At 42.2% G+C, this 24,544-nt stretch overlaps 1 protein-coding gene across 1 annotated transcript in view; it reads right to left on the bottom strand.

The window, feature by feature from the left end:
• fbn2a (fibrillin 2a) overlaps positions 1–24,544 on the bottom strand; it is a 213,954-nt gene that overhangs the window by 17,709 nt on the left and 171,701 nt on the right. The window contains exons 44-57 of the mRNA XM_045693798.1: positions 16,937–17,062; positions 16,338–16,463; positions 15,974–16,090; positions 15,600–15,728; positions 13,925–14,044; positions 12,028–12,153; positions 11,450–11,602; positions 10,705–10,770; positions 10,011–10,136; positions 6,115–6,234; positions 5,304–5,426; positions 3,227–3,358; positions 2,294–2,419; positions 674–880 (exon numbers count right to left, since the gene is read on the bottom strand). Of these exons, the coding sequence (XP_045549754.1) occupies positions 674–880; positions 2,294–2,419; positions 3,227–3,358; positions 5,304–5,426; positions 6,115–6,234; positions 10,011–10,136; positions 10,705–10,770; positions 11,450–11,602; positions 12,028–12,153; positions 13,925–14,044; positions 15,600–15,728; positions 15,974–16,090; positions 16,338–16,463; positions 16,937–17,062 (1,797 nt within the window). The remainder of the gene's footprint in view (positions 1–673; positions 881–2,293; positions 2,420–3,226; positions 3,359–5,303; positions 5,427–6,114; positions 6,235–10,010; positions 10,137–10,704; positions 10,771–11,449; positions 11,603–12,027; positions 12,154–13,924; positions 14,045–15,599; positions 15,729–15,973; positions 16,091–16,337; positions 16,464–16,936; positions 17,063–24,544) is intronic.

The raw sequence follows: 24,544 nt of genomic DNA, 5'->3' as shown, positions 1-24,544 counted from the left end.
ACATGATCACCTCTCTATTGATTCGTGGTAATACTTGGGAACAGATTTCCTAAATCAAAACCGTTTAGAAAGAATTTTTATTTTTTTCACTGAAAATATTGAGTGGCCATCATAGGGTCAATTTAATTGGCTTGTTCCGTGTCCCATGTATAATTTTTTGTTTTCCGATTACTAATCTTGATTCAATTCAAGGGTTTGTTAGGTTTGCTCGGTTACTCTTGCATTCTAGTGGACAACCTGAGAGAAAAAAACTAGTATGAATTACAGAGTTGACAGTCTTGGAGATCGCCTAAAAATAACACTGAAGCACTCATCCTGAACTCTTGCCTAGGGCTAGGTGACATTCCTGACATTCTTTTCACTGGATCATTCTTTGGACTTAATATGTGGTAATTGCTACATCTTGCCTTTTGAATGTTTGGGCGGGCATTTTGCCATATCGTTTACACCTATCCAATCATTTCAGATCTACAGTAGTGCCTAGGGGAAAGGGAATAATGGCCTATTTGGAATTATTTAAAAAGCGTAGAAGAAACTCGTGACCACCTGACAGAAAGCCATATATATTTAACCTGTAACTTTAAGCCTTATCATCAAGGCACTTCTCCCTACAGGCACTTCCACTGTTCAACCCTTTTCATTCTCTATAACTCCAAACCCTTTGATCTCTCACCCATGCCGTCGGTGGCGTAACCCGGGCCGTGGGGGCAGAGCTTCTTGTAGCCTGCCGTGCCAGCCAGGGGACAGAGCTCACACTGGTTACCCCAGCCGCGGCCTCCGTCACAGCAGCACTGGGACTTGGTGGTGGGGGTCCGGCTGCTGGAAGACATCTGGCACATAGTCATGAGCACCTCGGTAAAGCAGAAGCCCTCCCTGTAGTCTAGAGAGAGGGGCAGAACAGACAAGACTGTATGTGTCTATACACTGAGTGTACAAAACATTAAGAACACCTGTTCTTTCCATGACGTAGATTGATCAGGTGAAAGCTATGATCCCTTATTGATGTCACTTGTTAAATCCATTGAATGAGTCTAGATGAAGGGGAGGAGACATGTTAAAGAAGGATTTTTAAGGCTTGAGACAATTCTAACACAGATTGTGTATGTGTGTCATTCAGAGGGTGGAGATAAATATTTAAGTGTCTTTGAACAGGGTATGGTAGCACTGTAGATGCCAGGCACACCGGTATGAGTGTGTCAAGAACTGCAACGTTGCTGGGTTTTTCCACACTCAACAGTTTCCTGTGTGTATCAAGAATGGTCCACCACCCAAAGCATTGGAGTCAACATGGCCCAGCATCCCTGTGGAACGCATTCGACACCTTGTAGTCTATGCACTGACGAATTGAGGCTGTTGTGAGAGCAAGGGGGGGTGCAACTAAGTCTTAATGTTTTGTACACTCAGTGAATATACTCTAAATCAAATCAAATTGTATTGGTCACATACACATGGTTAGCAGATGTTAATGCGATTGTAGTGAAATGCTAATTTCCTCTAGATATATATTTTGGGGCATTTTTTTTTACTTTATTGAGGCAGTTATCAAATGTATTTATAAAGCCCTTCGTACATCATCTGATGTCACAAAGGGCTGTACAGAAACCCAGCCTAAAACCTCCAAACAGCAAGTAATGCAGGTGTTATGAAACAGAGGGGGAGACAGATAAGTGGGAGAGACAGAAGGGACGTTGGTGGGGTTTGAAGCCTGTTCTCCAGTGGGGGAAGAATATGGTTAGAGCAACCGGGAGAGTTGCCGCTAGAACACAGGCTCTATACAGAACAGACAGACATTTAAACAAGTCATTCAACACATTACACACATGAAAAAAAGAACAGCCGTTTGTAAGACATTTTTAAATGTCTTATTTTTTTCCATTTCCATTTTTTTTTGTAAAGCACAGACATTTATGCAGGAGAGGAAATGTAGCCGTCCAGATGTAGCACAGGCGCTAACAAAAAGAAGAAGACTACTGTCTGCTCTAGTTGTTACTCAAGTGTCATTTTTATTTTGGCAAGTGGTCGGGAGAAAAAGCTGTTGTATCACTAATTAAATAAACGACTTCTAGCTAATTTTAGACATATACTGTACAGAGAATATTCCTAACACTGACTGTCAGACACACACACACACACACACACACACACACACACACACACACACACACACACACACACACACACACACACACACACACACACACACACACACACACACACACACACACACACACACACACACACACACACACACAGTGTGTTCCGTGTGTTCCGGAGGAGTGCGTATGATTCTTACCGAGACACTGTGTCCGTGTAGAGTCAGACTCATAGCCGCCTCCACACTCACATATGTAGCTGCCTATAGTGTTGATACAACGACCATTCTCACAGATCCCCAGCTTGCTACGACACTCATTCTCATCTGAATGGAGAAAGAGAGAGAGACAGACAGACAGACAGAGGGAGGGAGGGATAAAAGGGTGGTGAGAATGTGATGGAGAGAGAGAGAGAGTAAAAGATGAAGAGGTAGAGAGAGAAAGATAAATAGAAAGTTAAAGATGCAGTAGAAGGAGGGGCGATATATGTTTAAAATCAAACTTGCATCTCCCCCCAAAAATATGCAATCTCACATCCCACTAGGCAAAAACTGGTTGAATTAACATTGTTCCCACATTATTTCAACCCCAAAAACCTATGCGATGGCGTTGAATCAACGTGGAAAACTGATTAGATTTGCAACATTTTTCACCCAACTTTTAACCTAAATCCAATGACATTGATTTTACATTTAATTCACGTTAGTTGAAAACTCAACCAAATATAAAATCAAAACTAAACATTGAACTGACATCTGTGCCCAGTGGGATCAGTCTTGAACAGTTCTATCAACGACCACAGTGAAATGGTAACACATCACTGTTGAACAGTTCTATCAACGACCACAGTGAAATGGTAACACATCACTGTTGAACAGTTCTATCAACGACCACAGTGAAATGGTAACACATCACTGTTGAACAGTTCTATCAACGACCACAGTGAAATGGTAACACATCACTGTTGAACAGTTCTATCAACGACCACAGTGAAATGGTAACACATCACTGTTGAACAGTTCTATCAACGACCACAGTGAAATGGTAACACATCACTGTTGAACAGTTCTATCAACGACCACAGTGAAATGGTAACACATCACTGTTGAACAGTTCTATCAATGTTTCCTCACCCTCGCACACTTCGTTGTCCAGGCGCCGCACCATCCCCGGCGGGCACACACACATGAAGGTGCCGATGAGGTTCTTGCAGGTCATGCCTCTGGACTCACAGTCATGGAGCCCCTCGGAACACTCATCCAGATCTGAGGAAATGATAACACAGTATTTTTGTATGAAAGAAATATGTTCTTTAGTAAGTATGAACGATTTCTCAGCCTTGTCTGTAGACTTAATGTTCATCCGAAATTACAAATGGTCCTCGTGTTATACAGTGCCTTCAGAAACGATTCACACCCAATGGGCTCTATTTCCGGCTGGCGTTAAGATAGAACTAGTGTCAAACGCACGTTAGTTTGTCATTTCGGCATGTAAAACCTGCCACACTGGCATTTTGCAGCCATAACACCAGGTTTGGCAATTTACCTGTCTTATTTCAGCTGGCTTGAGCTCACATGGGTGAGGTGGAAATATTTGAGGTGTGTCCTTAAAAACATGATCCAAAGTGCTAATTTCCAGCAGTGCTGATGGGGATATTTAAGACCAACCAAAAGCTTGTTTTAGCAGTAACACAGATGGTTATGGCATGGATTTTGACAGTGGAAAAGCAGTCTATCCAGCCGTGACGCACACTGCCCATATGAACATGGAACAAGAGTTACCTAACGTGCTTTTGGTGCTTGTATACTTCCTATTGAGATATAATAAATGTTATTTTTTATTTGATTAAAAACCAAGCATTGCCTCCCCTCCTCTCAATTAAGCCTTTTTTTTTGTCTGCCCAATGCAATCGCGATTTAGTCAAGACATTCAATAAAGGGTTTGGCTTGGAAAATAAATCTTAATCACTAAAGCTTTATTAAAATATCAAAGTTTGAGTGGAGTAAACCAGTGAGCTAACATTCCCTTTTAATCTATGCATTGTAGACAGGCCCACATTATTTTAGTCATGCAGATCACATTTTGGACATGCGTGATGTACAGTAGGCTTCCATGATGTACAGTAGGCTACGTGCTCATCATGAAATGAGAGATGAGTACCTCGGTGAATACTGGTGAACCTTGTATTTAGAAGTTATCTGTAACCTGGAAAAATGTTTTCCGTTTCATATGTTAAAAACTCAAGCCCTCCCTTAGGCATTCTATAACAAAGGCTGGTTCAACAGCAATGTGTCTTATTTATCCTGGAGATTTTATGATCGCATTACGTTTTAGTTGTTGTTTAAAAAAAAAAAGAGCATGTTTGTTTTTCATTGAAGTTTATTACAACCAAACTTATTAGAATGATTCACGTTGCGCGCTTGCAATACAACTTCTGGAGATGTGAGAACGCGATTTTATCTGTAAGATGGTTCCCATTATGTTCATAAAAACACAGGCCTATTTGAAAGCAGTAAAACGGTGAGTGGACATTCTCCCTTTGTATTTATATTGGATCTTTGTCCAGCTACTGTGAAAGGTTTGGACGTGTGTAAACCCTCCATAACCTGCCTTGTTTTAATATTATATGCCCACGGGGAGAAATGATGGTGAAAAAAGGTTGTTGCTTTATATATAGTTGTAAGTATTGTGAGGTGACCTCAACTCTTTATTTTTTGTTGGTATTATCTGGGGGATGTGAAATCAGTTGTGGAGGCTGAAAGGACACAATGTGATGACCCTACTATAGTTGATATTTATGTTTATTTATATGATATTTATATTTATTTATTTTAATGGTAATTTATTCTATTGAACACCTTAAAAAGAATTATGTGTCCTGGGTCTGATGACACACACAGTACCGGTCAAAAGTTTAGACACACCTACTCATTCAAGGTGTTTTTCTTTATTTTTTACTATTTTCTACATTGTAGAATAATAGTGAAGACATCAAAACATTGCAATAACACATATGGAATCATGTAGTAACCAAAAAAAAGTGTTGACTAAGGTCTTTGTAAAATCTGTAATTTGTTGTATCCACTAGCATATGTTATCATTGTCTGTTGGTATACTTCCTGTATGTATACTGGTGTTTCTACAATAAAATAAATAAATAAATAATAATAATACAAAAATAAAGAAGGAAAAAAATAGCGTGTATCTCACCCTGGCACATCCTCTGGTTCTCTCTCAGAGTGTAGCCACCGGGACACATGCACTCGTATCCTCCGAAGGTGTTGATGCAGCGGAATGCACACAGCAGGGGGCTGATTGCACACTCGTTGACGTCTGACCCAGAGAACAGGACGTAGACAGACAGACAGACAGACAGACAGACAGACAGACAGACAGACAGACAGACAGACAGACAGACAGACAGACAGACAGACAGACAGACAGACAGACAGACAGACAGACAGACAGACAGACAGACAGACAGACAGACAGACAGACAGACAGACAGACAGACAGACAGAGGACAACACCAGCAGTCAAAATCGATATCCCATGAACCACGCACACATATGTACGCACACCGGCACGGGCACACACACACACACACACACACACACACACACACACACACACACACACACACACACACACACACACCCTTCAGGCAAATAATCAGTCTCATTGAACATTTCTGCATTTAAATTTGCAACATGCCTTCAATACATCCAGCACATATTCATATATTCATATATTTATATCCATATGGTTTAACTTTCCTACTGAACATTTCACACTATATTACTATAATATGAATATGTTCCATTTGCCAATGTGTTAAGATCATGATTTTAATAGATTTTCAATATACTAAAACTTGGAAAATAAAAGTATATAAAAAATAAAATACTTGAAAACGTGTTTAAATTACAATGACTGTAACACAATATTAAAGGAATAAATATACATCTCCACCAAATTGATAACATGTACATGTCCAGTAGGGTTTCACTTCCACACACACCTTCACAGGTCATCATGGGGCCTGGCTCAAAGCCCTCCTCACAGTTACACTCGAACCCTCCAATCACGTTAGAGCACGTCCCGTTCCCACATAGGTTCCCCACCAAACACTCGTCAACATCTGGTCAGGACCACAAGGTTGGACAATTAACCAAACTGTAGCTGGACTAGTCAAGTATAACATTACAGTAGAATTTCCAGACCACAGTATTGCACAGAAAACCAACATTTATTGTACTTTATGGGGCGGTTATCCAGACAGATTAATATTACGGAGATTCTCCATTGACCATGCTTTCCAGTCCAATACTAGGTTTAATATGTGTCTGGGAAACCTGTTATTTAGATGCATGAACCTTATTGTTTGGTCAACTCCATACGTTTTCTTCAGTATAGACGCTATGAGATGGCACAGTACAGAGGAGGTATGTCAAGGTTTAGTGGCGTTAAGAGTATACAGTGCATTCTGGTGTAGTAGAGTGTTTCCTCTGTATAGCTCCTATATGAGCACCACCTGGTAAAGCCTGTCCTATATGAGCACCACCTGGTAGAGCCTGTCCTATATGAGCACCACCTGGTAAAGCCTGTCCTATATGAGCACCACCTGGTAAAGCCTGTCCTATATGAGCACCACCTGGTAAAGCCTGTCCTATATGAGCACCACCTGGTAGAGCCTGTCCTATATGAGCACCACCTGGTAAAGCCTGTCCTATATGAGCACCACCTGGTAGAGCCTGTCCTATATGAGCACCACCTGGTAAAGCCTGTCCTATATGAGCACCACCTGGTAAAGCCTGTCCTATATGAGCACCACCTGGTAAAGCCTGTCCTATATGAGCACCACCTGGTGGGCCTGTCTTATATGACCACCACCTGGTAGATCCTGTCCTATATGAGCACCACCTGGTAGATCCTGTCCTATATGAGCACCACCTGGTAAAGCCTGTCCTATATGAGCACCACCTGGTAGATCCTGTCCTATATGAGCACCACCTGGTAGAGCCTGTCCTATATGAGCACCACCTGGTAGATCTTATCCTATAAGAGCACCACCTGGTAGATCTTATCCTATAAGAGCACCACCTGGTAGAGCCTGTCCTATATGAGCACCGACCTGGTAGATCTTATCCTATAAGAGCACCACCTGGAAGAGTTTGCGTACAGAAACCTGGACTGGAATCTGAAATGGTTATTTTAGATTTTACACAGTTTTTACGCTGAACTAAACATTCAACAATTTCTAAGATTTACTGAGTTACAGTTTATATAAGGAAATCAGTCAATTTAAATACATTCATTGGGCCCTAAACTACGGATTTCACATGACTGGGAATATAGATATATAATATAAAGTAGGGGCGTGGATCAGAAACCAGTCTGATACATTGGACATTTTCAGCTTCCAGGAATTGTGTACAGATCCTTGCAACATGGGGCCGTGTATTATCATGCTGAAACATGAGGTGATGGCGGCAGATGAATGGCACGACAATAGCGCTCAGGATCTCGTCACGGTATCTCTGTGCATTCAAATTGCCACCGATAAAACGCACTTGTGTTCATTGTCCGTAGCTTATGCCTGCCCATACCATAACCCCACCACCACCATGGGACACTCTGTTCACAACGTTGACATCAGCAAACCGCTCGCCCACATGACACCATACACGCTGTCTGCCATCTTTACGGTACAGTTGAAACCAGGATTCATCTGTGAAGAGCACAGTTCTCCAGTGTGCCAGTGGCCATCGAAGGTGAGCATTTGCCCACTGAGTTGGTTACAATGCCAAACTGTAATCAGGTCAAGACCCTGGTGAGGATGACAAACATGCAGATGAGCTTCCCTGAGACGGGTTGTGACAGTTAGTGCAGAAATTCTTTGGTTGTGCAAACCCACAGTTTTATCAGCTGTCCAGGTGGCTGGTCTCCAATGATCCCACAGGTGAAGAAGCCGGATGTTGAGGTCCTGGGCTGGCATGGTTACAAGTGGTCTGTGGTTATGAGGCCGGTTGGACGTACTGCCAAATTCTCTAAAATTATGTTGAAGCGGCTTATGGTAGAGAAATGAACATTCAATTTTCTGGCAACAGCTCTGGTGGACATTCCTGCAATCAGCATGCCAATTGCACATTCCCTCAAAACTTGAGACATCTGTTGCATTGTGTTGTATGACATATTGCACATTTTAGAGTGGCCCTTTATTGTCCACAGCACAAGGTGCACCTGTGTAATGATCATGCTGTTTAATCAGCTTCTTGATATGCCACACCTGTCAGGTGGATGGATTATCTTGGCCTAGGAGAAATGCTCACTAACAGGGCTGTAAACAAAATTGTGCGTATGGAACATTTTATTTCGGTTCATGAAACATGGGACCAACACTTTACATGTTGCGTTTATATTTTTTGTTCAGTGTATTTAGGCTGGACACTATGCACTAGGCTACACTGGAATTCAAGTCTTTGCTGCCAATGTGTAACGTGAATAAAGTTGCACCTTTTTCTTCCTAATGCCCATATTATTTTTGGTCTGCACCTCGTCTCACATTGGTTTAGTGCCTTCTGCTCTTCTCCTAACATGGCTGCACCTCTTCTCACATTGGTTAAGTGCCTTCTGCTCTTCTCCTAACATGGCTGCACCTCGTCTCACATTGGTTTAGTGCCTTCTGCTCTTCTCCTAACATGGCTGCACCTCGTCTCACATTGGTTTAGTGCCTTCTGCTCTTCTCCTAACATGGCTGCACCTCGTCTCACATTGGTTTAGTGCCTTCTGCTCTTCTCCTAACATGGCTGCACCTCGTCTCACATTGGTTTAGTGCCTTCTGCTCTTCTCCTAACTTGGCTGCACCTCGTCTCACATTGGTTTAGTGCCTTCTGCTCTTCTCCTAACATGGCTGCACCTCGTCTCACATTGGTTTAGTGCCTTCTGCTCTTCTCCTAACATGGCTGCACCTCGTCTCACATTGGTTTAGTGCCTTCTGCTCTTCTCCTAACATGGCTGCACCTCGTCTCACATTGGTTTAGTGCCTTCTGCTCTTCTCCTAACATGGCTGCACCTCGTCTCACATTGGTTTAGTGCCTTCTGCTCTTCTCCTAACATGGCTGCACCTCGTCTCACATTGGTTTAGTGCCTTCTGCTCTTCTCCTAACATGGCTGCACCTCGTCTCACATTGGTTTAGTGCCTTCTGCTCTTCTCCTAACATGGCTGCACCTCGTCTCACATTGGTTTAGTGCCTTCTGCTCTTCTCCTAACATGGCTGCACCTCGTCTCACATTGGTTTAGTGCCTTCTGCTCTTCTCTTAACATGAAAAAAATGCAATGAAAGGAAACTAAAGGGAGCTGGTTCTAACAGGTATTGTTGTATTTGTCTAACCGCTCATGGATTTCAGTTTGTATTGACTACTATGTGAGTGTTTTAAAACTTGAATATATAAAAAATATAAATAGTGTGTTTTATAGGGTTGTGTCTCACCGATGCAGTGTACTCCAGTGTAGTTGACTGTGGAACATGTTTCCTGTTAACTCTATAGCCAGTTAATGAATATAGAATAGGTGTGTTGTATAGGGTTGTGTCTCACCGATGCAGTGTACTCCAGTGTAGTTGACTGTGGAACATGTTTCCTGTTAACTCTATAGCCAGTTCATTAATATAGAATAGGTGTGTTGTATAGGGTTGTGTCTCACCGATGCAGTGTACTCCAGTGTAGTTGACTGTGGAACATGTTTCCTGTTAACTCTATAGCCAGTTCATTAATATAGAATAGGTGTGTTATATAGGGTTGTGTCTCACCGATGCAGTGTACTCCAGTGTAGTTGAATATGGAACATGTTTCCTGTTAACTCTATAGCCAGTTAATGAATATAGAATAGGTGTGTTGTATAGGGTTGTGTCTTACCGATGCAGTGTACTCCAGTGTAGTTGAGGGTGTAGCCTATTGGACACTCGCAGCGGAAGGAGCCGTCTGTGTTGATACAGTGTCCGTTGTTACAGATGCCTGGGTTCTCCACACACTCATTCAAGTCTGGAGATGCAATGTTCAGAATATTATCCATCCCAACATTATTCATTCATCTATTCATTGTCGTTATAGTTGAAATCATTATTTTTTTTTTCAAATCACATTCATGCTGTTTCATGTCGTCTCGTCAAAGGTTCAACATAAAACAAAATCTTTAAAGTGATATCATTCATTCCAAACCTTTAAAGTGATATCATTCATTCCAAACCTTTAAAGTGATATCATTCATTCCAAACCTTTAAAGTGATATCATTCATTCCAAACCTTTAAAGCGATATCATTCATTCCAAACCTTTAAAGTGATATCATTCATTCCAAACCTTTAAAGTGATATCATTCATTCCAAACCTTTAAAGTGATATCATTCATTCCAAACCTTTAAAGTGATATCATTCATTCCAAACCTTTAAAGCGATATCATTCATTCAAAATCTTTAAAGCGATATCATTCATTCAAAATCTTTACAGCGATATCATTCATTCAAAATCTTTACAGCGGTATCATCTCAAAAGCATAAATCACAGTGACTTTTCACACTGTACCTCACAGATGTTAATGTGGGTGAGTTACCTATGCGTGTGTCTCCAGTCCCAGGGATTATGCCATGGCCGAAGGGACACAGGTGCTGGAACGCCACTGATGGAGAAAAATAATAACAATATTCATATTTCTAACTCAATAATTCTGAATTGGGTCTGACTATGGACTCTATTCAATCTTCCCTTTTGGAATGTGATCGAATGTGAAGTGTTCCAAAAACACATGTTTTCATGGGATCTAATGTGATCGTATGTGACGTTAATGTGATAACATGTAAAGCAACATGTGATAACATGAACCTACATAAGTACAAATTGTGAAATCAAGTTTTTTTTCTGTAAGGGTGCGCACAGATGTCAGTTCAATATCTTATTTTGATTTACATTTGAAATTAGTTGTGAACTAATGTGAATTCAACGTAAAATCAACAGTGTGAAATCATTGGATTTGGTATCAAATGCAGGTGAAAAAAAGACAAATTCACAAAATTTCTTTGTCTTGATGACCTTTGCAAATCCAATCAGTTTTCCACGTTGATTCAAAGTCATCACATCATTTTTGGGGGGTTGAAATTATGTAGATATGATGTGGAAACAATGTTGATTCAACCAGTTTGTGCCCAATGAGTCAAGACATGGCTTAGGGAGTAGGGATGTCTCTCATATTTTTGGGCTGCTCAATATGTTTGTTTTTGTGTGTGTGTGTGTGTGTGTGTGTGTGTGTGTGTGTGTGTGTGTGTGTGTGTGTGTGTGTGTGTGTGTGTGTGTGTGTGTACCATCCTGCTTCTTGGGACAAAGTTCACAGGGGTCTCCCCAGCCCTCTTTGGGCATAGTGCTGCAGCAACACTTGGCCTTGCTGGTGTTGAAGGCCTGAGGCACCGAACACTTGCCGTTCTCAAAGCGGGTGAAGCAGTAACTCTCTCTGGTGTCTGGAGAGATGAAGAGAGGCACAGAGAGAGAGCGACAGAGACATACAGAGAGAGGCTGGTCAGAGGCTAAAAACTGGACCACAACAACATACAAATCTTCCTCTGTGTTTATTGGGGTTTCCAGCAACAACGCAACAAAACAAACAAAGCAGGGTTTAAAAAACATTGTGCAGTACTTTGATTGGCTGAAGGCCATGGTATACTTTGACACCACAATATTGTTGGAAAGTAAAATATTGGAAATGAGTGTTGATAACTATCCATGCTTGTATTGTAGCAGTGCTGTAGCAGTACCAACATAAACAATTTGACATAACATGTGCCACAACAAACCTTCCTTCCAAAAACCTTTTTGTTGCCTAACTATTCTCATATGCCAAATTCTCAACACTGTTTTGAACACAATTCTGGTTGGCCCTACATACCGTAACACCTGCGACTGTTCTCAGACAGTATGAAGCCAGGCCTGCACACACACTGGAAACTGCCCGGGTTGTTGAAGCAGGAGCCAAACAGGCAGATGTTAGGGTCTTCTTCACACTCGTTGACGTCTGCAGAGGAAAAAAAGGGGTGAGCTGTCATTACCGTTACAAAATGGATGGCTCTGTGTGGATCGTCCACACAGTACACACCAGACCTGGGTTCAAATATTTGAAACAATTTCAAATACTTTAGCTGTGCTTAAAGGCAAACTACTATCGAATTCCTATTTTGCTCATTTGTACACTGTTGATAAGGTCCAAAAATACTTTGTATATCAACAGTTAAGTTTTCAAGTTATTGGACTTTCAAGAAGCAAAGTGTCGCCTGGCACATTCAAAGTATTTTACAGATTTTAAATAGTATTTTGAACCCAGGTCTGTCCCACACAGATTAGCCGACGCCAATGGCGACAGCTAGTCTTACTGGGGTGTGACACATAACGAAAAAGACGTCCCCGACAAAATACTTTACAATTTACATTAACATATAGTGTGTGTGTGTGAATCTATCAGTTACACATACATGTCAGTATATGCACACAACAAGTAGGTCACATGGGGGAGAGGCGTTGTGCTGTGAGGTGTTGCTTTATCTGTTTTTTGAAACCAGGTTTGCTGTTCACTTGCGCTGTATAAGATGGAAGGGAGTTTCATGCACTCATAGCTCTGTATAATACTGTATGTTTCCTTGAATTTGTTCTGGACCTGGAGAACTGTGACAAGAACCCTGGTGGAATGTCTGGTGGGATAAGTGTGTGTGTCAGTGCTGTGTGTAAGTTGACTATGCTAACAATTTGGTATTTCCAATACATTAATGTTTCTTGTAAAAACAAGAAGTGACGCAGTCAGTCTTACCTCAACTCCCAGCCAAGAGAGAGTGAAATGCATAGTATTTATATCAGGCCTCTGATTACAATGAAGAGCAAGACGTGCCGCTCTGTTCTGGACCAGCTGCAGCTTAACTAGGTCTTTCTTTGCAGCACTTGACCACACGACTGGACAATAATCAAGATAAGCTAAAACTAGAGCCTGCAGGACTTTGTGGAGTGTGGTGTGAAAAAAGCAGAGCATCTCTTTATTACGGCTAGACCTCTCCCCATCTTTACAACCATTTCACCTATATGTTTTGACCATGACAGTTTACAATCTAAGGTAACACCAAGTAATTTAGTCTCCTCAACTTGTTCAACAGCCACACCATTCATTACCAGATTCAGCTGAGGTCTAGAACTTAAGGTATGATTTGTACCAATTACAATGCTCTTAGTTTTAGAGATGTTCAGGACCAGTTTATTGCTGTCCACCCATTCCAAAACAGACTGCAACTCTTTGTTAAGGGTTTCAGTGACTTCATTAGCTGTGGTTGCTGATGGTGTATGTGGTTGAATCATCAGCATACATGGACACACATGCTTTGTTTAATGCCAGTGGCAAGTCATTAGTAAAAATAGAAAAGAGTAGAGGGCCTAGAGAGCTGCCCTGCGGTACAAAGAAAACCCTCTGAGATATATTACATAGATAGCTCTGAATCCACCATATGGCAGAGGTTGAAAAGCCATAACACATTCGTTTTCTCAACAACAGGTTATGATAATAATATTTCAAAGGCTGCACTGAAATCTAACAGCACAGCTTCCACAATCTTCGTATTATCAATTTCTTCCAACCAATCCTCAATCATTAGTATCGGTGCAGTACATGTTGAGTGCCCTTCTCTATAAGCATGCTGAAAGTCTGTTGTTAATTTGTTAACAGAGAAAAAGCATTGTATTTGGTCAAATACATTTTTTCTAACCACTATGTAGCATGGTGATGTAGCCAGGGTTAGACGAAGCCTCACCTATACACTGCTCGTTCTGGACTATGTAGCCCGGGGGACAGAGACAACGGAAGGTGCCGTCCAGGTTCTGGCAGGTTCCAGGAGTGCATGTCCCGGGGAAGATCATACACTCGTTCACATCTGGAGAAAATTAGGAAAAAGAGTTGGGAGGATAAATAGTAGGGTAACGTGTGAAACACCAGGTTAAAATATCAGAACTTTAGCATGGAAATGTTTTGAAAATGTTTTATCCATCATACCTTGACATACTCACCTTTGGTTAATGGCAATAATCATTAAGAAACAGCAGTAAGAGTTTACAATAACTCTTTAAAAAACACTTGTAAAGGTGACCTCATTGTTAAGTGTTACCAAAAATAGCTATATTATCCCAAAAATAGTTCTAATAATATTTATTACATTAGAAATATGTTACAAAGCTGAGTACCCCTCATGTTAAAGTAGCCTACCACCGTGAACGACATACAGAAGAGTAGGCCAGTTCTTATCCATACAGCAGAGTAGGCCAGTTCTTATCCATACAGTGGCGTAGGACAGTTCTTATCCATACAGTGGAGTAGGACAGTTCTTATCCATACAGTAGAGTAGGACAGTTCTTATCCATACAGTAGAGTAGGACAGTTCTTATCCCTACAGTAGAGTAGGTCAGTTCTTACCCATACAGTAGAGTAGGACTGTTCTTATCCATACAGTAGAGTAGGACTGTTCTTATCCCTACAGTAGAGTAGGTCAGTTCTTACCCATACAGTAGAGTAGGACTGTTCTTATCCATACAGTAGAGTAGGACAGTTCTTATCCATACAGTAGAGTAGGACAGTTCTTATCCCTACAGTAGAGTAGGTCAGTTCTTACCCATACAGTAGAGTAGGACTGTTCTTATCCATACAGTAGAGTAGGACTGTTCTTATCCATACAGTAGAGTAGGACAGATCATAACCCATACAGTAGAGTAGGTCAGTTCTTATCCATACAGTAGAGTAGGACATTTCTTATCCATACAGTAGAGTAGGACATTTCTTATCCATACAGTAGAGTAGGACAGTTCATATCCATACAGTAGAGTAGGACAGTTCTTATCCATACAGTAGAGTAGGACAGTTCTTATCCATACAGTAGAGCAGGACAGTTCTTATCCATACAGTAGAGTAGGACAGATCATAACCCATACAGTAGAGTAGGACAGTTCTTATCCATACAGTAGAGCAGGACAGATCATAACCCATACAGTGGAGTAGGACAGATCATAACCCATACAGTATAGTAGGACAGATCATAACCCATACCGTAGAGTAGGGCAGATCATAACCCATACAGAAGAGTAGTAATTTCTTATCCATACAGTAGAGTAGGACAGTTCTTATCCATACAGTAGAGCAGGACAGTTTTTATCCATAGGGTAGAGTAGGACAGATCATAACCCATACAGTAGAGTAGGACAGATCATAACCCATACAGTAGAGTAGGACAGATCATAACCCATACAGTAGAGTAGGACAGTTCTTACCCATACAGTAGAGCAGGACAGATCATAACCCATACAGTAGAGTAGGACAGTTCTTATCCATACAGTAGAGCAGGACAGATCATAACCCATACAGTAGAGTAGGACAGTTCTTACCCATACAGTAGAGCAGGACAGATCATAACCCATACAGTATAGTAGGACAGTTCTTACCCATACAATTCTTGGCATCGGGGGTTCGCTTGTAGCCCTCCTCACACAGACATTGGAAGGAGCCCACACTGTTGATACACTGGCCTTTCCTGCACAGCGTGCCAAAGGATGTCTGACACTCGTCAATATCTGCCAACCACAACACAAAACAGCACATCAATACAAGAGTGAATACAAGTTATATTCCAAAAAAGAGAAGTTAATGCCCTTTAGGTAGCAGTTCTATTTCTAAAGACATTTTTGAAAATGTATTTGTCATAAAGTATTTCTTTGGGGTGTAAAACCTCAAAGGACATCCCTAGAACGGGGGGGACAGGAAAATCTTCCTTGGTAGAAAGAAATCTTTAGATGAACCAGGGGACAGTGGTGCTCACCCATGCAGTCATTGTGGTGTGAGAACTCAAACCCGGTATGACACAGACAGTTGAAGGAGCCCACTGTGTTCTTGCAGGTTCCGTTGCGACAAGGCAACCGCTCGCACTCATCAACATCTGGAGACAGACAGAAAAAGTGATAATGGTTGTAACACTACAAAATATTTCAGTCAATTATCTCAAATGGAGTGGAAAGACATGATCTAAGTAAGCAAAAATATCTAAGGGCAGAAACATTTCAGGACAACCACAATATTTCAAAACAGAAGGTGAAAATGGTCTTTGGAATGGTCTCAATTTGGGATTGATTACATTGGCCTCCATTGAAAGCGAGAGCCTGAAGTGTTTTCTAGAAAGTTCTCACCCATGCACATCTTGCGGTTGGGCGTAGCCTTGAAGCCGTGGTGGCACCTGCACTCGTAGCCCCCCTGGATGTCCACACACTCGCCATGGCTACACACGTTGGGGATTTCCAAACACTCGTTGCGGTCTTCCCAACGGCAGGAGGAGAAGAAGAAGAAGAAGAGAGAGAGAGGGGAATGAGACCAGGTCAAGACCACAGGGTGCATTAGGTAATCCTCCAGATAAGACCAGGTCAAGACCACAGGGTGCATTAGGTAATCCTCCAGACATGTAGCTTAGTGCTTTTTTACAAGGCAGAGCCCCGGGCCTGCCAAGGATCACACTGGGGCAAGACATTTGGTAAATATTGTGTTGGCGGTCGCAGCCTGTCCACAGTGCATCTGGACTTTTACAGTAAAAAGCTACAGCTGGTCTGATAGGTCACACCAGGACAAAGACACACTGGTGAGAATCACTTTCATTTACATCCCAAATATGACCCTATTCCCTATATAGTGCACTACTTTTGACCAGAGCCCTATGAGCCCTGGTCAGTGCACATATGTAGGGAATAGGGTACATGAGGGATGTAGCATGTGTGGGAGTTGTCTGTTGTCTCACCGACGCAGGCTCCTATGGGGGAGAGATTGAAGCCCTCTGAGCATTCACAGCGGTAGCTCCCAGGGCTGTTGATACAGTCAGCGTTCCTCTGGCACAGGTTCTCCCCACTGCTACACTCATCGATGTCTGGAACACACACACACACACACACACACACACACACACACACACACACACACACACACAAATATACACACACACACCACAAAACCAGATTAAGATAGCAATTATACAGGTAGCCAGAGCAGCCGGAATGATCAGCGGCAGTTAGATGAACAGAGAGAGAGAGAGAGACACAAACACAGATCACAGACAGATCACAGACTGACAGACAGATCACAGACAGACAGACAGACAGACAGACAGACAGACAGACAGACAGACAGACAGACAGACAGACAGATCACAGACTGACAGATAGATCACAGACTGACAGATAGATCACAGACTGACAGACAGACAGATCACAGACTGACAGACAGACAGATCACAGACTGACAGACAGACAGATCACAGACTGACAGACAGATAGATCACAGACTGACAGACAGATAGATCACAGACTGACAGACAGATAGATCACAGACTGACAGACAGATAGATCACAGACTGACAGACAGACAGATCACAGACTGACAGACAGACAGATCACAGACTGACAGACAGACAGACAGATCACAGACAGACAGACAGACAGATCACAGACTGACAGACAGATAGATCACAGACTGACAGACAGATAGATCACAGACTGACAGACAGATAGATCACAGACTGACAGACAGATAGATCACAGACTGACAGACAGATAGATCACAGACTGACAGACAGACAGATCACAGACTGACAGACAGACAGATCACAGACTGACAGACAGACAGACAGATCACAGACAGACAGACAGACAGATCACAGACTGACAGACAGACAGATCACAGACTGACAGACAGACAGATCACAGACTGACAGACAGACAGATCACAGACAGAGATCACAGACTGACAGACAGATCACAGACTGACAGACAGATCACAGACTGACAGACAGATCACAGACTGACAGATAGATCAGACAGACAGACAGACAGAGATATAGAAAAACTGACAGACAGACAGACAGACAGACAGACAGACAGACAGACAGACAGACAGACAGACAGACAGACAGACAGACAGACAGACAGACAGACAGACAGACAGACAGACAGACAGACAGACAGACAGACAGACAGACAGACAGAGAGTATGTTTCAAGTCGGAATAAAATGATTGGCACTCTAGGACTGAATTATAGAACTTTCACCTTAATACCTTACAAATGATTGAAGAGGACAAATACAGATTTAAAATCACAACAGAAAGGGTTGGATTAAAATAGAAACGGCTTATATGACTACCGTTACTTTCGAGGGGCATTATTAAGGCTTTCTAGCCTAACCGACGCCGCAGTTATCCTAAAGGAAATAAAGATTGGTGTCAACTAGATTCGTAACGCCAAACTGAAGAAATCCATACGAGAGAAGAATTCGGTTTCCACAACCCCCCCAACAAAAATAATCTGGTTGCGTTTAAAATGTCTCTAAAACACCAAAAATACATTTCTCAAAATGATGTGGAAAAGAGAGGCCGTGATGTACGCCATGCTAAACAGTGAAGCAGCAAAATCTAATTATGATCCAGTGCACAAGGCCACGTTCATGCCATTGTTACGTGAGAATTCCTCGTGTTACATTTGTCAAAAGCTTCACGTTCTCACTGAAATACACCTTTATGTCTGATTGGTTTGATTTCACACATTACACATATGCCCCCCCCCTTGCATTTAAACATTTAAACGTACTTAAGTTACTGACTTAAATTAAACCTTTTGAATGACTAGTTTCCCTTTTACCCTCTCTCCATGTCTCCACACAATCACATTTCTTTCCCTTTGGGGATTTTGAGGCGAACTTCTAGTCCAATAAAGACCTATAATTGGTTTTCTGTGTGTTGTTCCTTGGTTAGAGTCTAACCACTAGCAGTTAGTGCACAATAACTCTCCCTCTTGGGGTCACCACACACAAACCGGTCAGACATGTCGGGCTCCCCTGACTTCCACGGTCGGGAGGTCGACCACATCGTGACCGCCGACCGTTCCGAGGGGAGATATTGTGTTGCCGGGCCGACCAACAGAGCCTAACACACATTGACAGTGTATGTGACCCCGGGGGCTCGGAGTAAAAAAGAGAGAATGAGAAAGACAGAAGACAAATAATTAGAGAGGAGGAGGAGGAGGAGGGGAAGAGGGGGGACACCATTGGGTGCGACATAAAAACTGTAATGGGATACCGGTCTGAACTGTTACCTCTAGTAACCCCCACTATTATACACACTGCTGGAGAGACATTCTACTGTTAAATATAGTAACCCCCACTATTATACACACTGCTGGAGAGACATTCTACTGTTAAATATAGTAACCCCCACTATTATACACACTGCTGGAGAGACATTCTACTGTTAAATATAGTAACCCCCACTATCATACACACTGCTGGAGAGACATTCTACTGTTAAATATAGTAACCCCCACTATCATACACACTGCTGGAGAGACATTCTACTGTTACCTCTAGTAACCCCCACTATTATACACACTGCTGGAGAGACATTCTACTGTTAAATATAGTAACCCCCACTATTATACACACTGCTGGAGAGACATTCTACTGTTAAATATAGTAACCCCCACTATTATACACACTGCTGGAGAGACATTCTACTGTTAAATATAGTAACCCCCACTATCATACACACTGCTGGAGAGACATTCTACTGTTAAATATAGTAACCCCCACTATCATACACACTGCTGGAGAGACATTCTACTTTTACCTCTATTAACCCCCACTATTACACACACTGCTGGAGAGACATTCTACTGTTAAATATAGTAACCCCCACTATTATACACACTGCTGGAGAGACATTCTACTGTTACCTGTAGTAACCCCCACTATTATACACACTGCTGGAGAGACATCTACTGTTAAATATAGTAACCCCCACTATTATACACACTGCTGGAGAGACATTCTACTGTTAAAAATAGTAACCCCCACTATTATACACACTGCTGGAGAGACAATCTACTGTTAAATATAGTAACCCCCACTATTATACACACTGCTGGAGAGACATTCTACTGTTAAATATAGTAACCCCCACTATCAAACTGAATACATATTCAACTCTGGCAGAACCAAAAATGACAACAACATCAAAGTTCATGAGGAAAAGAGAAGCACAGCTATAGTCGTACCTAACGTTACAGCAGGTGTTGCTATAGTCGTACCTAACGTTACAGCAGGTGTTGCTATAGTCGTATCTAACGTTACAGCAGGTGTCTCTATAGTCGTATCTAACGTTACAGCAGGTGTTGCTATAGTCGTATCTAACGTTACAGCAGGTGTCTCTATAGTCGTATCTAACGTTACAGCAGGTGTTGTTATAGTCGTACCTAACGTTACAGCAGGTGTTGTTATAGTCGTACCTAACGTTACAGCAGGTGTTGTTATAGTCGTACCTAACGTTACAGCAGGTGTTGCTATAGTCGTACCTAACGTTACAGCAGGTGTTGCTATAGTCGTATCTAACGTTACAGCAGGTGTTGTTATAGTCGTATCTAACGTTACAGCAGGTGTTGCTATAGTCGTATCTAACGTTACAGCAGGTGTTGTTATAGTCGTATCTAACGTTACAGCAGGTGTTGCTATAGTCGTATCTAACGTTACAGCAGGTGTTGTTATAGTCGTACCTAACGTTACAGCAGGTGTTGCTATAGTCGTATCTAACGTTACAGCAGGTGTTGCTATAGTCGTACCTAACGTTACAGCAGGTGTTGTTATAGTCGTATCTAACGTTACAGCAGGTGTTGCTATAGTCGTATCTAACGTTACAGCAGGTGTTGTTATAGTCGTATCTAACGTTACAGCAGGTGTTGCTATAGTCGTACCTAACGTTACAGCAGGTGTTGCTATAGTCGTATCTAACGTTACAGCAGGTGTTGCTATAGTCGTATCTAACGTTACAGCAGGTGTTGCTATAGTGGTATCTAACGTTACAGCAGGTGTTGCTATAGTCGTACCTAACGTTACAGCAGGTGTTGCTATAGTCGTACCGAACGTTACAGCAGGTGTTGCTATAGTCGTATCTAACGTTACAGCAGGTGTCTCTATAGTCGTACCTAACGTTACAGCAGGTGTTGCTATAGTCGTATCTAACGTTACAGCAGGTGTTGCTATAGTCGTATCTAACGTTACAGCAGGTGTTGCTATAGTCGTATCTAACGTTACAGCAGGTGTCTCTATAGTCGTATCTAACGTTACAGCAGGTGTTGCTATAGTCGTACCTAACGTTACAGCAGGTGTTGCTATAGTCGTACCTAACGTTACAGCAGGTGTTGCTATAGTCGTACCTAACGTTACAGCAGGTGTTGCTATAGTCGTACCTAACGTTACAGCAGGTGTTGTTATAGTCGTATCTAACGTTACAGCAGGTGTTGCTATAGTCGTATCTAACGTTACAGCAGGTGTTGCTATAGTCGTATCTAACGTTACAGCAGGTGTTGCTATAGTCGTATCTAACGTTACAGCAGGTGTTGCTATAGTCGTATCTAACGTTACAGCAGGTGTCTCTATAGTCGTATCTAACGTTACAGCAGGTGTTGCTATAGTCGTACCTAACGTTACAGCAGGTGTTGCTATAGTCGTACCTAACGTTACAGCAGGTGTTGCTATAGTCGTACCTAACGTTACAGCAGGTGTTGTTATAGTCGTATCTAACGTTACAGCAGGTGTTGCTATAGTCGTATCTAACGTTACAGCAGGTGTTGCTATAGTCGTATCTAACGTTACAGCAGGTGTTGCTATAGTCGTATCTAACGTTACAGCAGGTGTTGCTATAGTCGTATCTAACGTTACAGCAGCTGTTGCTATAGTCGTATCTAACGTTACAGCAGGTGTTGCTATAGTCGTATCTAACGTTACAGCAGGTGTCGCTATAGTCGTATCTAACGTTACAGCAGGTGTCGCTATAGTCGTATCTAACGTTACAGCAGGTGTCGCTATAGTTGTATCTAACGTTACAGCAGGTGTCGCTATAGTCGTATCTAACGTTACAGCAGGTGTCTCTATAGTCGTATCTAACGTTACAGCAGGTGTCTCTATAGTCGTATCTAACGTTACAGCAGGTGTCGCTATAGTCGTATCTAACGTTACAGCAGGTGTTGCTATAGTCGTATCTAACGTTACAGCAGGTGTCGCTATAGTCGTATCTAACGTTACAGCAGGTGTCGCTATAGTCGTATCTAACGTTACAGCAGGTGTCTCTATAGTCGTATCTAACGTTACAGCAGGTGTTGCTATAGTCGTATCTAACGTTACAGCAGGTGTCGCTATAGTCGTATCTAACGTTACAGCAGGTGTTGCTATAGTCGTATCTAACGTTACAGCAGGTGTTGCTATAGTCGTATCTAACGTTACAGCAGGTGTTGCTATAGTCGTATCTAACGTTACAGCAGGTGTTGCTATAGTCGTACCTAACGTTACAGCAGGTGTTGCTATAGTCGTATCTAACGTTACAGCAGGTGTTGCTATAGTCGTACGTAACGTTACAGCAGGTGTTGCTATAGTCGTACGTAACGTTACAGCAGGTGTTGCTATAGTCGTACGTAACGTTACAGCAGGTGTTGCTATAGTCGTATCTAACGTTACAGCAGGTGTTGCTATAGTCGTATCTAACATTACAGCAGGTGTTGCTATAGTCGTATCTAACGTTACAGCAGGTGTCTCTATAGTCGTATCTAACGTTACAGCAGGTGTCGCTATAGTCGTATCTAACGTTACAGCAGGTGTTGCTATAGTCTTACCTAACGTTACAGCAGGTGTCTCTATAGTCGTATCTAACGTTACAGCAGGTGTTGCTATAGTCGTATCTAACGTTACAGCAGGTGTTGCTATAGTCGTATCTAACGTTACAGCAGGTGTTGTTATAGTCGTATCTAACGTTACAGCAGGTGTTGCTATAGTCGTATCTAACGTTACAGCAGGTGTCGCTATAGTCGTATCTAACGTTACAGCAGGTGTCTCTATAGTCGTACCTAACGTTACAGCAGGTGTTGCTATAGTCGTACCTAACGTTACAGTAGGTGTTGCTGTAGTCGTACCTAACATTACAGCAGGTGTTTCTATAGTCGTATCTAACGTTACAGCAGGTGTTGCTATAGTCGTACCTAACGTTACAGCAGGTGTTGCTATAGTCGTACCTAACGTTACAGCAGGTGTCTCTATAGTCGTATCTAACGTTACAGCAGGTGTCGCTATAGTCGTATCTAACGTTACAGCAGGTGTCGCTATAGTCGTACCTAACGTTACAGCAGGTGTCTCTATAGTCGTATCTAACGTTACAGCAGGTGTTGCTATAGTCGTATCTAACGTTACAGCAGGTGTTGCTATAGTCGTATCTAACGTTACAGCAGGTGTTGCTATAGTCGTATCTAACGTTACAGCAGGTGTTGTTATAGTCGTACCTAACGTTACAGCAGGTGTTGCTATAGTCGTACCTAACGTTACAGCAGGTGTTGCTATAGTCGTATCTAACGTTACAGCAGGTGTTGCTATAGTCGTATCTAACGTTACAGCAGGTGTTGCTATAGTCGTATCTAACGTTACAGCAGGTGTTGCTATAGTCGTATCTAACGTTACAGCAGGTGTTGCAATAGTCGTATCTAACGTTACAGCAGGTGTCTCTATAGTCGTACCTAACGTTACAGCAGGTGTCTCTATAGTCGTACCTAACGTTACAGCAGGTGTTGCTATAGTCGTATCTAACGTTACAGCAGGTGTTGCTATAGTCGTACCTAACGTTACAGCAGGTGTTGCTATAGTCGTATCTAACGTTACAGCAGGTCTCTATAGTCGTACCTAACGTTACAGCAGGTGTTGCTATAGTCGTATCTAACGTTACAGCAGGTGTTGTTATAGTCGTATCTAACGTTACAGCAGGTGTTGCTATAGTCGTATCTAACATTACAGCAGGTCTCTATAGTCGTACCTAACGTTACAGCAGGTGTCTCTATAGTCGTATCTAACGTTACAGCAGGTGTTGCTATAGTCGTATCTAACGTTACAGCAGGTGTCGCTATAGTCGTACCTAACGTTACAGCAGGTGTTGCTATAGTCATATCTAACGTTACAGCAGGTGTTGTTATAGTCGTATCTAACGTTACAGCAGGTGTTGTTATAGTCGTATCTAACGTTACAGCAGGTGTTGCTATAGTCGTATCTAAAGTTACAGCAGGTGTTGCTATAGTCGTATCTAACGTTACAGCAGGTGTCGCTATAGTCGTATCTAACGTTACAGCAGGTGTTGTTATAGTCGTATCTAACGTTACAGCAGGTGTTGCTATAGTCGTACCTAACGTTACAGCAGGTGTTGCTATAGTCGTACCTAACGTTACAGCAGGTGTTGTTATAGTCGTATCGAACGTTACAGCAGGTGTTGCTATAGTCGTATCTAACGTTACAGCAGGTGTTGCTATAGTTGTATCTAACGTTACAGCAGGTGTTGT

The sequence above is a fragment of the Salmo salar genome, chromosome ssa01, assembly GCF_905237065.1.
Source record: "Salmo salar chromosome ssa01, Ssal_v3.1, whole genome shotgun sequence".
Taxonomy (NCBI): Eukaryota; Metazoa; Chordata; class Actinopteri; order Salmoniformes; family Salmonidae; genus Salmo; species Salmo salar.
This window is presented reverse-complemented; position numbering and strand designations above follow the sequence as displayed.